Consider the following 17,294-nt stretch of genomic DNA (forward strand, 5'->3'; position numbering starts at 1 on the left):
TTACATGAATAAACCTTTCATCTTTCATAAACTATTTGCAGAAACCAAAAACCAACTACAAGTCATGAGAGCTTAATTAGTGAAGCTGAAGTTGACACAAACATCCTACAAGTGCATTTTGTGAGACCAAGTATTGGCAATACCAGAATATTCACTAAAGCCTGTCAGGCGCCTAGAACGGCTAAAAAAATAGGTGAGTTATCGGTAAATTGAATGAAAAAAAATAGAAAACTGAAACCGATGGGTATAAGTTATTAGCGGAGCAAACTGCCATATTTCCTCACTGTCTAATATACACCAATTGCGAACAGCACTCGAAAAGCAGCACCAGCAGCAGATTGGCGGACTTGCCTAAACGAAATTGCTAAGAGCTTAGGTGAGTATCAACTGCTGTTGAATCTCCAGCACTTGATGTTAGTTGGTTGTTACTTAGTTGCGGCAGGTAAGAGTAGGCAGCCACAGAAATGCCAATGATGGCAGAAAGTCCCACACAACTCCATAGCCACTTCTGTTGAGTCCTCCTCCGTTGTCTTTGCTTTCTTGCTGCATCTGCATGGTTTACAGCAGTAAAAAATTAATTGATTCTGAATATCCAATGGGCAATACAGGCATAATAAATTAAAGCCTGCTAATCTGCTATCACATTAAAATCAATAATTTTTTTTGAAACACATTAAAATCAATGATGATAAGTCAACATCCCAACTTTCAGCTACACGGTTCCATTATACACAACCACAATACCCAGCCCTCTCCTTCAAATCTGTCATATGTGCTGATACTTGCATCCCCGCAGTTCTCAACAAAACACAACATTCTTGCTTAACCACAAATACTTTGAAAAGAAATTAAAATAGAGTAAGGAGACTACAACAATGTTTATGGATATCACATTTCTACTTACCCATTTGACTCTATTCAAAGCTTTCAGTCTGCAAACTACCAAATTGTATGCCAAAAAACATGAATCCCAAAAGTTGGGAAGCACTAGATGGGCAGCCTGGTTATCTCTATATTATTATTGTAAGTGATATATTCTTAGAATGAAAAAGATGGTATGTACACCATCAAAGAAATTAATGCTACACATTGATATCAGTAGGCTGTCCATCATTAATACAAGACAGTAGGCACTAAAAGAAATAGTGCATTGTAAGTCACTAAGTCCATTTTGTAATCTATAACCAACAAGCCCCATAAAAGCTCTTCCTCTCTTCCCCACCCCTCTCCCCTCCGCTCTCTCTGTAAGATACCTACATAAATGCATACTGACATACATGCATACACACACAAAATACAAACACACACAAACACACACATATATCCTGCACATACAGCAGTGCATGATCTGAAACTGCAAAGCAGGCAACTACTAAAAGCAAGGAGAAGCAAAGCAGCATACCAATGATTTCCTGATTCCTCTCTGACATTTCCCGATTAGCAGTCTCATAATACAATAACCTATCTCGCAGCCGAGAGATTTCCTGGTTTTTTGATTCAAGGATTGCCTCTGTAGCTAGCTCAGCTTCAGCACGTGATTGACCTTTTCCAATTGCTTCAGCAACAAATCTAGCAACAATTACTTCCTGCAAAAGGTTCTCAATTGCTGCAGGCTCAATCTGCATACCACCAATGACAGCTGATGGCAAAGGGAGCGTTAAGCCTGCCTCGGATAGAACGTTACTGATTCTCTGCCACTGGCTGCACATCATATTAAGATCATCTTCAGCAGCCTTTCTTTTATCAATTTCCTGGAGGAGTTGGAGCTTTGTGGTTTGCAGTTCCGATTCCATAGCAATGATAAAGGAAGGTACACTTGAAACAGACCCATCAGAGAACTCTGAGTATAACAATTAACAACATATTATTATTATTGATGTAGACAAGAATAACATTTATCTTAAAGGCTTATAGCTATTTCAAAGCATGTCAGTTTAATTTTGTCTAGAGGCTCAAGTAATTAAGCAATTAACAATAAATTGTTAGTGTCAAATGATTTCACATACTCGATTATCTGATCTTGGAAGTTCCATTCACCTTGTTGGATTTTTTAAAAATTCACATAAACATAAAGTGCATAATGATAAAACATGAATCTCTCTGAGAATAACACAGGTGAAGAAAATTTTGCAATACTGCATACCACCCATGCATTTGAGACTTTGCAACAAATTAACAATTTGCATTCTTAAACCAATCTACCAGTTTCAATTTATCAATTTCACCAAACTGCAATTGACATAAAAACATGTTCATAATTATCAAAAACTAGATAGAATTACATACAAAAGAAGCTATGTAAAGGGTAGATCGATATCTATATATGTACAATACCCAGAAAAGCATAAATAAACACGCCAATAAGTTTCAGTACTATAAAACATAAAATTTCTAATAGTTACAAATTTCTTAGGAAAAAGAACAGTTTACCTTCACTTGCATCAAAAAAGTCTCCTTGAGCAGACGCAAAGCTCTGGCAATCAAGTCCTCTCGCCTCACTCGCACTTCCGAAAATCGACACATCACACTTCGGATCCAAACACTCTTCGTTTCTCGCCTCGAGCCCCTCGATTCTATCTCCACCCACCTCCGTAGTCCCAAACAAATCATCCTCCGCCAATTCCGCGTCCACATCACCAATGCACTGAAAAGTCAAATCACTCTCTTCGTATTCGACTTCGTCGCCCTTCTTCTCCCCCTGCTCCCCTCCCTTCCTCCCGGAAACCTCAAATCCGTCGATTTTCCGGCTCGCCAAACCCCCTCCGCTGCGCCGCTTGCGATTGGCCACGTACGGCGAGGGCGAAATCGACGCGGAGAGCGTGTCGGGAATGGGAGCCGGTTCCGGAGTTATGTACAGAGCCGGAGATATGTATATGTGATTCGGAGCTTGAGGCTTCGCGTTCTCCGCCCCGTCTACCCTCTCCTCCTCTTCACCGCGGTTGCTAAGTGTAGTCGCAATTTGGTTGGAATCCAAGGGCTTCTTGTACGAATCTCGAACGCGTGGTTCGAGTAGATTCTCTAGCGCGATACTTGTGAAAGTCGGCATGGCAGTAAAGGCTACGGCTAGGGTTGGCTTACGCCGGCGAAGATGGAGGAGACTTGGCGGCTTCCCCCTTCTCTACCTGTTTCTAGTATGAAAATCAAAAGACGAAATGTAAAGATGTTACTGTGCTTGGGGACTTGGGGTTTTAGGGAGGGAGCGAGACTAGACTAGGGATGGCATTTTCGGCGGAGAATTAAAAATAGTTCCCATCTTCGACCAGGATTCCAGTCCCGTTCAACTTTTAATCAAAATTTTAAATTAATGTCATTTTTAATTTTAAAAACTAAAAATTTAAATTTAAATTTTAAAAAAGATTTAAAAGTCTAAACCAAATACCACCAAACTTTTAAAGTCATTAAAAATTTATAAAAATTTTGAATAAAACCCCTCCTTTAGTATTTTCCTTCCAGAAATGGTATCTTGACTATTGACATTTATTAATTTTTATTATGACCTTTAATTGAACCATACATAATCTTTTTACTATTGACATTTATTAAATTTTTATCCCGATTTTTAATTTGATCACAATTGTTTAAAGTTTGACCAATTAAATATTCAATTAATAAACATTAAATTAAAGAGTAATAATATAAAAGTTTTCTTTCAAAAAAAAAATATAAAAGTTTAGTTTTTCACATCTACACCAATGATAAACCCAATGTTTTTTATGAACCTAATTTGTCCATCTAAACATCAAGTCAATTTTTACATTATTACCCATAAATTTAATGTTTCTATATAGATATTTAATATTTAATTGGATGGCAAAATTTGGAACAAAATCAATAGTAATGTTTAAATTGAAAGTCGAACATAAAAATGGATCAACGTCAATGGTGAGATCATTTATGATCCAATCAAATATGGAAGATAAAAATTGGTAGGTATCAATATATAGTCAATGAACCATATATAGAATTGACTCTTATACTATTTTATAAAGCCAAAATAACGATGAATATTATTAAGCCGCTGAAATCCGAAATTGGTGTAATTAATTATTTTCTCCTTTCTCCAAAAGCTTGAATTCTCAACCCCAAGGACTTACCATACCCCAACCTAACAAAGCATATGAGAAGATAGTAATTCAACTGAATACAGAGGTTAGACATTTGCTCATTGTATACAAGAAGTCACTCTCACTTTGAGAGATTGCTCACACACTGCTACTTGTGAGACTTGATCCCTGATCATTTCTCTTAAGTTTCACCTACATGACCAGTTGAATTGCTCATGCGAACAAATTAATTATTTTCTCCTTCGATTTGGGAAGGCGTTGACCGAACAAGTTATGATGGATTGTGGGGTTACATGTAAAGGAATACTCGTTTTTATTGCAGCCTATATATTATATTTTTTAAAAATGGTTTGTTGGTCAAAATTTGCCAACTGTTATATTTTAAAATTTGATATTTTTATATCATTTGATAATAATGTCTAACTGTAATATCTAGCAATAGTAAAAACAATTTAGGTCTGTTTACTAACAGAAAACTTTTTTTCTGTTTTTTGTTTTTTAATTTTTCAGTTTTCATTTTCTGCTTTACATTCTTTGTTTTCTCACATGGGGAGTGATTCTCATTTGAACACAACTATATATATAGAGTTCGGCTCGCATGAAAATCATGCCGCAGAGTCGGCAACTACTAAACATTATCTTAAAGATAATTTATTTTCTATTTTATTTAAATACAACATAAACAATTCAAAACTTTGATTTAAAGTTTTTTTTTTAGGATAATTTGATTTAAAGTTTAAATAATAGAATCAACGCAAAATTTTTAAAATTAAACTCATCACAATTCACACCTATAGTCCTATAGACCATTTGGTTGAAACTAAGTTAAAAAAAAAAAAATTATTATGAATCATCTAAAAATTTAACATACATACGTAATACGTTACGTTGTGAACACAATATTGATTAGTCATTTTCTCACCCATGTTTTCAACGGCACACCGCCAACGCCAACCTCCGGAACTTTCAATCACGCGGCAAATGAAAGACTCCAAGACTAGGAATGTTATTCAAAATTCAAATTAGAGTTATTTCCACCGGAAATTCCTTATCTTTGATGACAATTTAAAATTTAGTTTCAGATTATTATTTTTACCATTTAATATCTCAGACTATTATTTTTTTTTAAACACTATTAGTTATTCTCATAATTTTTTCTATTTTAGTAAGGACATTTTTGTCTTTTCATATTTTTCTTTTGTTATTTTTTTATTTCAACCAGTTTAATTGTTTTAGGACTTTAGGTAACCTCTTATTTTTTAGTAACCATATCTTTTAATCAGTTTTAGTAAAGTCCTAAACTAATTAAATCGGTTAAAACCTTAAAAAATAACAAAAGAAAAATATGAAAAGACAAAAATGTCCTTACTAAAAGTATGAAAAGGTCATGAGAAAAATTAAAAATGTCTAAAAAATAATAATCTGTGATGTTAAATGACAAAAATGATAATTTGAAACTAAATTTAGAATTGCACAAGAGACCTCTCGTAGAATTAACTCTTCAAATTATAATGTCCTTACTATTTATTTAATGAACTCAAAAGAAAATACGAAATGGGACATGACTATATGTTTGATAGTAAGAAGGGAATTATAGAAGTAATTTTATGAAACTCTTCAAATTATAATGTCCTTACTATTTATTTAACTAGTATGTCACCTGTGCGATGCACGAACTATAAATTATTTGAAGTTAAAATGAAAAAATGTTCTAAAGTTTGGAAAGTATATTATGTAATTGTAATATTAAATGTTATTAATAAATAGTAGTGTTTTATATGTATTATTACAAAGCAACAAAATAATAAATTGGCAAATTATGTTGTAATTAAAGATTATTAAAAACTTCTTTGTAAACCACATTATTACTTTATTAGTGGTAGTACAATTATTACCAATTTCATCACAAATTAAGATCTTCAAGACTTCAACCCATTGGGATTTGTTACTCTGGAGGCAGCAACATACAACTGACCATGTACAAATACTGGTTTCTTCAATAACAATCCTACATGTGACAAAGTTTGTCCTTAACTTTTGTGATGGTCATTGCATATGACAACATAACTGGGAATTGCTTGCGTTGGAATTTAAATGGTAGTCTTGGGTCTGAAGGCGTCATTGACATTCTAGCTATCAAAACCTTAGTACCCGCATTACTACCAGCCATTATCTTGGCTTCAACCACATGCTCTACTAGTTTTGTCACCATCAATCTAGTACCATTGCAAAGACCTAGAGTGTGATCTATATTTCTTAGCAACATGATCGGTGAACCAACTTTCAATGTTAAAACATGATTTTGTACACCAGAAGCTCGTATACCATTCAAGAACTCAGTAGTATGTGCATCCCCTAAAATACCATTATTTGATTCTGATTTGCAGACCGTGTCTGTAACACCCCAATTTTCACATCTGGGATTTATTACAAAATCCTAATATTATAATACATTGCGGAAGCGTCTAACCAGCAGAAAACTCGGTGTTACCGCCACGCTCAGGTATCTCTCCTATACCCAAACGTTAAGGCTAAACTTACAACATCGACATCCACTCCCATCTTGTTTAGAGCTCATCGGGCTACTAGAGTCCACACTAATCTGCATCTAATAAAGGACACAATGAAGTGTAGTTAGCACGACGGCTAAGTAAGAAAATCCATTTGTCACTTAAAAGTAGACAAAGGTTTGAAAACATTTTTAGTTTAGAAGTTTAAAAAAATCATTTTCATGTCCTTTCAGACAAGTTTGCAAAACTTTCATTTCCAAGAATTTCATCATTTGCAAATAGAACCGCAGCTCTAATGCTCATAATAATCTGAACTGCAGCCCAGAGTAACAATAATTTTCATAGTCAAAAATTCACTTAGTTTCCCCTGAGTAAGCACGAGGCTTTCTTTTTTTCATAACTCCATCTCTTCTCAGCGAATAGACTTCGCTCTGTAGTATGAATTGATCATACAAACCTCGGGCCATGGCATTTCCAGCCTTCCCGTAGGTCTCCTTATCCCAACCTAGGGCCATGGCACTCCAGCCCTCCCGTAGGTCCTCCCTTATTCCAACCCCGGGCCGTGGCATTTAAGCCTTCCCGTAGGTCCCCACCTTATTCCAGAAACTAAGGGTTTGAAAACATTTTCCTTCCTTCAGTTTTTCTTTCTTAAATCATTTCTTTTGGACATATTTCACAAATGAGTCCAATATTTGATATCGGCTACCTCTTTAGCTCCTGAAGGATTTTCAAACATCATTTTCTCAAACAATAAGGTTTTGACAACCTTTATATCAAAATAGCATACGTTTTTCAACGTAAGTTTTCATAAACATTTTTGGATACACTTCATATGTCCATCTCACACTTAAAATCAACCAACATCCTTAACTATCGTCCTCAACAACTTCCACTATGATCAACACCATTAGATCATAACTTGAGGATATCGTACATCCAAATATATATAAATTCTAATAGGTAAGGTCATTGCCTAACCATAACCCAAAAATCATGAGATTATCATTTAATCTCTATCATTAATCCATGTCCTTAGCATCACCTGATCACCATTAACTCACTAACTACCTCACAATTATCACTAACACATCCATAATCATACTAAGCATAATTCAGAAAATTTCAGCTTGGCGCAGTCCGAAAGATTGAGCCGGTAAAAATAGTTCCCGAACTCTTTTTCACTTGAAATTTTTATGGTAGAACCCCAACTTATAGTACTTGATGTCCGTCAAAAGTTTTGGTCACTTTGATCCACGAATAAACACAGAAAATTCCCTTTTTGCCCTTGGTCCGAAATATTTTTCTCTCCGTCCAGTTTTGGGAAAAATTCCGAAAACTATACTTATACTACTCCGATCATTATGAAATTTTATATGTAGGTTCTACACTTGTTGAACTACATATCTACAAAAAATGGAGTCAAAATACCTTACCAATTTTTCCAAGTAAATCATGGAAGTTGCTGCCAGAATCTACCCTGATTTCCTTTCACTATTTTCACAAGTATAAACCTATATGGACATAAATACAACATATACAAGCATATCCAAGCTATGAACATGTATACAAAAATATCCCCAAAGCTCCAAAAACACCATATTTCAACCAAAATCAATTATCCAAATTCAAGTGACTAATTCCAACTTAAGGGAATTCATTACCTCAATAGAAGATTTCTAAAACCGTAGAAGCGTTAGATCTTTCCTTGAATCCAAAGTCCCTAAAACATCACCATAATAACAATATTTTGAAAGGTTTTGTCTAATAAGGAGATGAAAAGTTTTGTCTAATAAAACATAAAATAGGGTTTTCATCTGACATATTCCAAACCTGTCATTTTCATTTGGGAGACAAAACATTTGTGGTGCAAACAGTACTACTGTAGGAAGACATTTGGGGTTTCTGCTGCAATAATGGTTTGCAGCTATTTAAGGTCCTTCACCTCTCACTGCTCAAAACATTCAGTCTCATACACCATCCAGAGAGTATAGAGTAGAAGTGAGAGAAAAATCAGTTCATTTAAGCAAGCAGTTCAAATAGTTCAGAATGATTCAAACTACAACATCAACTATGGCTGGAGGTTAGATCCTATATGTTTCAGTTTTATTCTTACATATTTTTCATGCACTAATATTAACACTTAAGTTAAAGCTTAAGTCTTAGAAGGAATCGAACCGAACAAAACCGAAGTTCTTACCTATAGTAGAGCTCTTGGAGTTGAAGAAATGCCTAAGTGTTCTTGGATCACAATGGAAGACTAAGCTAAAATAATTTTCTTCTTCTTCCTAGTGTGTTACACGAAAATGAAATGGAGAGTAGGGGAGAGATGAGATGATCTTGTTTGATATTGTTCTTGAAGACCAAGCAATCAAGTACAAAGCCTCCATACCTCATTAATGTTACATTAAATGGCCAAATCTTAGTCTAGGATTGGATTTGCCACATGTCATCACCCCATGGATCCCTTATGAAGATATCAAATCTAATTGGTCAGTTTATGCTTAATCCAGATGAATGTCCGGAGGATTATAACTTAATTCGGGAAAATTCTAATACCAAAATTATCGTAAAAATATTCCCGTCGCAAATCACCAATTTTGGGAATTTTTCGGTATCCCGCTAAATTTAGGTACAGAGTCCGTAACAATTTATCCCTTACAGTCCATTTGAAATTTTTCTTGAACTAACTAGAAATTCAGGCTTAATCGCATGATATTTAATAATCCCAATTCTAGAAAATTCGAACTGAATCTATATCCTTAAAATTTTCTCGGTTCGTGACCGGTGCGTAGTTCGCAGCCTATCGATAACTAATCCTTAAAAAAAAATTATTTCGAGCATCAAACCGTCTTCTCTTAAATGTCATAACTTAAAGACCTATTTTTCGAACCTCAAACTTATCGGAAAATACGAGGGGTTACAGTGTCGCAACTAAGATATGTTTTACCTTGGGATGTGTCCTTACTATTTAAACTAAGATATAATGTCCTTACTATTTATTTAATGAACTCAAGAAAATACGAAAAGGGACATGACTGTATGGTTGATAGTAAGAAGGGAATTATAGAAGTAATTTGACAAGAGATAAATAAAATTCAATTCAAAATTTATTGCTTGATATGTGGGAATAAAATTACTAAGAATCTCAGTTATAAGACTTATAACATAATCTGATCGTATGGCATGTAGTGACTCTCTCATATTGGAGGTCATGAGAAATGGTTTACAATATTACTATTACTATTATATAGTATTAACATTGGAAATCTATTTTTACGCATTACGCATAGAAAATACTAGTAATAATAAGTAATATAATAACTAAAATACTATGGAGTATTCGTTCAATTACTCGAACTTAGAGAAGAAGTATATGTTTGTCCAACCACTATAACTTTTATTCCTACGACTTGTGGAATTAAAATCCCATTGATGGTGGTGCAGGGGGAGGGGGAATTATGTGAAAATGGATTGCAATTCTTGTTTCTAAAAGATTGAATCTTCAATTCCCCACGGGTTCCCTCTCGCCCCAACCCAACAGGGCATATGGAGAGCATATGGGAGGATATAAATCTTGGTAACTCAGATAAACATTGATAGAGTAAATACGCTAAGTTTATACCCTAAGGGCAGTCTGGCTAACGTGACAGTGGGTACGAGATCTCCGGGCTACTTGACTATTCTCTCAAAAATAGCCAAAGTCCCCCTACTTACCATTAAATGATGTTTATATAGGGTGTCAGGGGGACAGGTACCGGCCGTGCGGCATGAGCGCCGCGTGGCGGGCATGCACTGGGTTGTAGCTAGGCCCTCTGCCAGTGGGTCACATGTAAGAAGGATAAGAAACGAGGCCCCCCATTCGGTAAGACCCAAGAACCGCAGCTCGATTCAACCCTCTCGAACTATTATACATGACTCACCTTCATCCCAACTCACGCTTAACTGGATAGAGGTGATCGGGAAGGTCAGGTAGACCGATTAAAGGTCCTGGTCAAAGATTCTGACCGGGGAATAATCCCTATCAAACATAGAGACTAAACCATTGTTTACTGCGCACAAGGAGCCCCTCATTTAGAGAGGTTGCTCCCACACTGTCGTTAGTGAAACTCGACCCGGAGTCATTGTTCTAAAACTTCACACTTGTGACCAACTGAGTTGCTATGCGGGCAAATAGATTTCAATTCTTGTCTACCAAATGTCTTGTTATGGTTTTATTGCTCATCAATTCACAACTAACTTCAAAACTTAGCTAGGTGACGATAAATATTGTTACCGGGTATATTTGATAAGTGAGTAAGAATAGTTTGAGTAAAAGTGTTTCAATACAATAGACAAGTGAGTAACAATGCCACAATGTAGATCTGTGTACAAAGTGAGAGTGAGTGATTTGAGTGCAGTGTAGTAGTGTTGTGTATCATAAACCAAAAGTCCCCCCATCCTCTACCACAAGTCCGCTACTTATACTATGGCTGCAACGGCTCTTCCTCTAGTGAGTGTAACGGAGTGCTAGTAATAGTGAGCTGCATTGAGTGCTGGTAATGGTGAGCTGCATTGAGTGTTGGGTTGTAATAATGGAGAGCCGTTGGAGTAATTATCATCCCATCAATGTGTTGTCTTTATGTAACGAGTGACCATTTGTTGCATTCAGGTCAGTGTTGGTGGTCCGAGTCAAATGTTGCTTGCCTGATTACTCTTTCACTAGGTAATTCAAAAAAATTGAAGAGGTTAAGGATTTCACTACTGAGTAGTGAGTAATACATCTATCACGCGTTATTTATTCATTGGGTGAAAATGAAAGAAAAACAAATTTGTTTTATGATACTAACAAGCCATTTGGTTGCAATGAGGAAATTAAGTCAAAAAAATTACAATTTCATGTGAGAGGAATAATGTTGGAATAATGTAGAAATTAAAAAAAAAAAATTATTGGTGCCTTGGCAGGAACAAATTCATATGAAATTCTATGCTAATGTTTGATTACATAGGAATTGAAAAGAAATTAGTATAAATATCAAAATGCTAATGAAATTTCAATTCCAAGGGAAAGGGGTAGAGTTATTAGGGAGGATAATTTTGTCCTCACAACCCAAATTTTTTTCCCACATATTACGGATTTGAAATTCTTAGCGTATCCACAATGATTCTCTATTTTTCTTTCTATTATGTGGGCCCAACTCCTTCATATCAACTTATAATCTATTCTGAATCCTTCTCGCCATTTTGTGGATCCTACTCCTTCTCCCTCTCCTACACATCATTTATTATTTTATTTACTTTTCTATATTTAATAATTGTAACTTTATTTTATTTACTTTTCTATAATTTATAATTTTAATTTATAAATTTAACTTTATAATTATAATTTATAATTTTGATTATAAATATAATGTAATAAATTACAAAATAAAATATATTTTAATTTTATAAAATATAATTTATAAATTTAATTCAAGCAATTAAACTCATAATTAAATAAAACATATCTCTATGAAATATAAATTTAAAATGTTGAAAAAAATGTAAGTGTATTGTACATTTGATGGATATATATTGAAGGATATATATAGTGATTAAAAAAAACACATGCACACAACGACATTTCTTGAATTCAATCCAACCTCATCGGCTAAATAACCATTGAGGCTGAATTTAGATTTTTTTTTTTTATATAGACATACATATCCCCCACCATTGCGCGTCTATGTGGCTCTCCGTGCCACACATCGTCTCCTTTTTCTCTAGAGACAACATGTCTCTGGAGATTAATATTTCCTCCCTCCATTTGTTTTCTCTCTTTTCTCTTCCTTTCTCATCTTTTAATCTCCTCCATTGAAGATGCCATTAGGGAAAGGTAGGATTGGCAATTCCTTCTCACTAAATAATGAGGTTTTTCACTTTTTGAATTTAAGTGAAAAATTAACTGTAATTCCCCTCTACCAACAAATATGTTGTTAATGGTTTTATTGTTCAAATTACAATAGTATTTCAAAAGTTTGCTAGATATGATTCAAACAAATAGAAAAGGTTAATGATTTCACTATCATGTAATATTATCATCATGTGTTATTCATTAATAGAGTGAAAAATGAAATTAAAAAAATTCACCATTTAACATTAATGGTCATATCACATAAGTAAACATCGAGTAAAAAGTCGAGATGTGTTCTGTGTTGTATAATTCTAAACAATAGTATTTGATGTTTGAAACACAACTATACACAAATTTAGCAATTAAATTTCATGACCAAACAATACAAAAGAATACCTGTTCGTTACAGATATCCCATCTTATGAAACACAATCACTTTTCCATTTGTTCTTTATCATTGTTCAAGTTACACACAAAGGGCTTCAATACTCTTACAACAGCCTCAGAATTATATACAGCAGTGTTATTCTAACCAAAATCAAGGGTCTAAGAGACCCTTTAGCCCCTTATACTACAAGGATGAGATATAACCATGCTTAGGCTTTTCTGGGGGAAGTTTTTGCATCTCGAATTTGTCGTGGCTGGAGGTCGAGCCTTGGGCACCCAATGTCGCCTGCTCATTCAGCTTTCTCTTAGCGTATACTGTAAAAACGACTGTGGTGATGATTGCGACAATGAAGGAGATAACATTCGCGATGATCTCCACGGGAGTTAGATGATGGTTTCCATATTTGACGTCAGCAAATGTCCTTATAAGACGGCCACTGCAGACAAATACAAAGAAAGTTGAGACGAAAACTATCAATCACTAAGCCGGGAGTGACTTGCATTGTGCATAGAGGCGGGGTACTAAACTATGAGGATCTTCATCATAATTGTATACCATGTTTATCAAAATTGTTAATGATGCTCATTTCTTATTCAAGTAAACTATCACTGTAAGGAAAGTGACTTGTAATTATGTGGAGTTAATACCCGATTTGGTCACTCGACTATTAGGATTTCACCACTTTGCAACTATGTAATTGTTAACCAAAATGGTCCTAATCAAGACTATTTTGGTTCGGACAAAGGACTATTTATGTAAAAATTGCATAGTTAGGGATAAAACTGAACAAATTTGGACGTCGAGGACTAAAGTGGTGAAATCCTAATGGTCGAGGGACCAAATCAAGTATTAACTCTAATTATGTGTTGGGTGAAGGACTGAGGGGCCAAGTCTAGCACCAGGTGGCTAGGGGGAATTGTTGGACGGAGGCTGAAGGGCCAAGCCCAGCATCCTGCCTCTCGAAAATGTGGCAATATATATAAGGAAATAAAGTTGAGCCTTCACTACTAGCTATAACTTTTGGCGTAATGGTAGACGCTTTTGTTTCACAGTACCATGTCGGGTGAGCCGGTGAGCACAATATAAACTGCTGTAGGGGAGAGAGTTACCTGTAGATGTAGAGGAAGGCTTCGGGAATCATTCCTGCAATTGACCCCCACAAATACGGCCAGAATCTCATGCTGGTTACAACTACAGCATAATTAAAGATGGTATACGGAAAAGGCGAAATTCGAAACAATGCAACGACTTGAAATTGGTGCCACGAACTCCCCTCTCCAGCCAATCTAATAACAGCGGCTTGCTGAGGCCATTTTTTTAGCCATTGCTACAGAAGCAATAAATCAAACGTTAAAACAAAAATAAACAGGCAAGAATATGGTCCTGCATCAACTAAGCGGGTTTTATGGCATCTTACATGGATCCTGTCTCGGAAGAGCAAGCCAATCAAGTAAGGAAGGAGCATGCCAATGGTTGTTCCAACCATGATTATGACAAAGCCAAGACCATATCCAAAGATCATTCCAGCTAACCACATAGAAGGGCCAGAAGGAATCAGGAAGACTGGGAATAACGCCAGAGAAGCTACGAGGATAAGTGCCAGCACTGGACGGCCAAATGCTGTGGATTCCCATCGTAAGATTGGAATCAGTACCTATGTGGAAAAAAAATGATGGGTAAAAGGTTTAGTAATCTTCAGTTGGAGTTAAGAAGAAGAAATCAAGATAAGTCTTCAACAATAACGTAGCATTGCATTAAGTTGAAGCTAGGAAGATGTCAAGATAAAACTTCAATAAGAAAGTAACGTAGAGAAGTCAAGAAGTTTCAAGATGAAAACAACTAATTTCATCACGAAAAATTTGATACAAAACTAAACTAGGACACAGGAATGAGTTAAATGAATTAACGAAATGACGCACCTTCTCGAATAGAAAAGGAACTCCCCACTTTATGAAGATTAAGAGAGCTACTATACATATAAAGCACCACATTAGTGCCTTGGACCACCATTTTATGGCTCTTTTTCTGGTTTCCACGGGTGATTGCAATATATATGGTTCCGTAATTCTTGGTTCATCATTTACAACTAGCCTGACATATTCACTGTCATCTTTTACTTGGCTCCCACTATTTGAGTGCTTTCTTTCTAAATCCTCAGCTGAATCTGGCATCTCCTATTTGACACCAGAAACCTGCAAATTAAATGAAAATGCAGATATGGAATCCATTAACGTCACTTTCTTGAAACGAAAAGAGATCGAAAAGATGATGCATATGTTCCAAGACTTCCACTCAAAACTGGGTTAATGACTCTGAGATGAAAAGTAAAGAATATAAAGAAAAAAATCAGAACCTTCAAAAACTTAAAATTTGAACCAACTTGCTAAGTCACTTCTTCTATGTAGCTAAGCCAAGTTTTTGATCCACAGTCAACTAAGGGCTTCAATTCCTTAAGGTGAAAGAAAATCTATTTAATCCAAAATCAAGAATATTTAATCCAAAATCAGTACCATCTACAAAGACACATCAAGAAGAAACCTTTCCTTAAGGGCAACCTATAATCGTATATCTGCAGGTTCAAAGTACACAAAATGGAACCCCCCCCCCCCACTACCCACCCACCCTCAATTCTATGGTCTGCAAAGTCTTGAATTTCTTATCATTAAGGGGAGCATAAAATTTTTCATTACATCTGAGCTAATATTACTGAAACCCATGTTCCAACTTCTGATATGCTATGTAATTTTAAAGGTCTATCTGTTAATCAATCCTAAAACCTCCACCTTGACCTCAAATTTAAACTAAAACACCAGAGAAATCGCAAAAAATCCCAAACCCATATCTAAAAACTCAAGAATCATGTTTTCTTCAACTTCCAATTCACACAAAAAAAAAAATCTCAGAAAAAGAAGCAGAAGCAAGAAACATCATCCAATTCCCATCAAACAAAACTTTACCACAAGAACAAGATTAAAAAAAAAAATACAACACATCCATGAATGTAAACTCACCAGTATAGAGAGAGAAATTGAAGAACTCGTACAGCAGTAGAAGGTGAAAGGTATGGTGAACAGCAGGGAGAAGTTGTTCGAGTTTGTTGGGTTTCAGAACTTTCGTGTAAAAAATTAAACCGTTAGTTGGGAGAAATCATAAAGGGTGCTACGCTATAGCTTGAGAATTATGATTTTCTTTGAAATTTCTTTGGTAAAGGTATTACTATAATATTATTTTTCATTTATTTAATCTTTATCTTTGGTCTTTGCTTTTTCCATTTTTTTTTAAATGAACTAACACGGACATAAAAGGAACCTTGCGTGAACTGAAATACGCGCCAGCAGCCAGCTTGACTTGACTTTTACAATATTCTCTGTTCTAGACAAATTTATGGGCAATATTTTGGGCTTTTTTTTTTTTGTTAAATTTAACTATTAACCTTCCTATCCTAACATTAATTAATTCTTAATAGGAAAAATTATAATTTATGCTCTACACATATATACCACTTATCGGGGTCGTTTCAATAAAAATTAGGGCGTTGTGTCATATCTTAGATTGAGTCATTTCTTCGAGTAATTTCTATATATAAATAATAATTGTTCAAAAAGTTATATCAAAATATAAATATTGTATAAAAATACATATAAAATTTTATTTAAAAAGTGACATGCGTTATGCACATTTAGACGTAAAATTATCAATCAAACTTTTGATATCAACTTCTTCCAAAAGCTCATTTTCTATAAGACATAATTATAAAATCCTAAGATTCTCAAAAAAAAATTATAAAATCCTAAGGAAAAAAAAAGAATTTATTTATAAACTTTGAATAAATAATTAATCAAGAAACAAATTTTTAAAACAATAAACAAAAATTATAAAAAATACGTAATTACCTGATAAGAGAATTGAAGAACTTAAGACTTGAGAGTTTGTGTGATCAAGAATAATTGAAGAATCAGATCTACGAAATTACCGAATTGTTCAATTTGTCACATTTAACCTAGCTAACTGATATTAGATGAGAGCTGAATGAATTGTATTGAATGAGATAGGTTCAAAGCTACAACTTACAGGGATATATATAATGAGAGAATCTCAGGCAGACTAGAATAGGAAAATCACAAGAAGCCTAGAATAGGGAGTCATAATCTGACTCAAATACATAGAGTCCTAATATTGGGTTTAATTTATATATATTGAATTTTTAAAAGCAATTGTCAATTAGGCTCAATTCTATCTTGTCACAAATTGGTCTAATCTTCATACATTTAGCCTAAATTTTTGTAAACTATATATACATATAATTTTATTTTTTTTAATATGAGGCCCCAAAAAATTGGGGTCCATGTGCGGTCGCACATGTTAGACATGCTCAGATACGGTCATACCAATTATAAGTCTTTTTTTTTTAATTAATGAGGAGGGACAAACCAAGTGGCTAACTCTAGCACCCTTCAGTAATA

The 17,294-nt window shown here is 34.7% G+C and overlaps 2 protein-coding genes across 3 annotated transcripts; both read right to left on the reverse strand.

The window, feature by feature from the left end:
- LOC116021824 lies at window positions 1-3,236 on the reverse strand. Its single transcript, XM_031262307.1, has 3 exons — window positions 2,431-3,236; window positions 1,403-1,840; window positions 1-549 (listed from the first exon to the last, which is right to left on the reverse strand). The coding sequence occupies exons 1-3, from the start codon at window positions 3,044-3,046 to the stop codon at window positions 365-367; spliced, it is 1,239 nt and encodes a 412-aa protein (XP_031118167.1). The 5' UTR covers window positions 3,047-3,236; the 3' UTR covers window positions 1-364.
- A 9,553-nt stretch (window positions 3,237-12,789) lies between these two features.
- LOC116021596 (transmembrane protein 64-like) lies at window positions 12,790-16,029 on the reverse strand. Of its 2 annotated transcripts, none has more exons than XM_031262028.1 (5): window positions 15,843-16,029; window positions 14,751-15,023; window positions 14,249-14,485; window positions 13,941-14,158; window positions 12,790-13,267 (listed from the first exon to the last, which is right to left on the reverse strand). In XM_031262028.1, exons 2-5 carry the CDS (start codon window positions 15,000-15,002, stop codon window positions 13,015-13,017), a joined length of 960 nt encoding a protein of 319 aa, XP_031117888.1. In that variant the 5' UTR covers window positions 15,003-15,023; window positions 15,843-16,029; the 3' UTR covers window positions 12,790-13,014. The 2 variants fall into 2 exon arrangements, with proteins under 2 accessions (XP_031117888.1, XP_031117890.1); XM_031262030.1 differs by lacking the exon at window positions 15,843-16,029 and adding an exon at window positions 15,185-15,289.
- Between the last annotated feature and the right edge of the window lie 1,265 nt (window positions 16,030-17,294).

Source organism: Ipomoea triloba, chromosome 6, assembly GCF_003576645.1.
Source record: "Ipomoea triloba cultivar NCNSP0323 chromosome 6, ASM357664v1".
Lineage (NCBI taxonomy): Eukaryota > Viridiplantae > Streptophyta > Magnoliopsida > Solanales > Convolvulaceae > Ipomoea > Ipomoea triloba.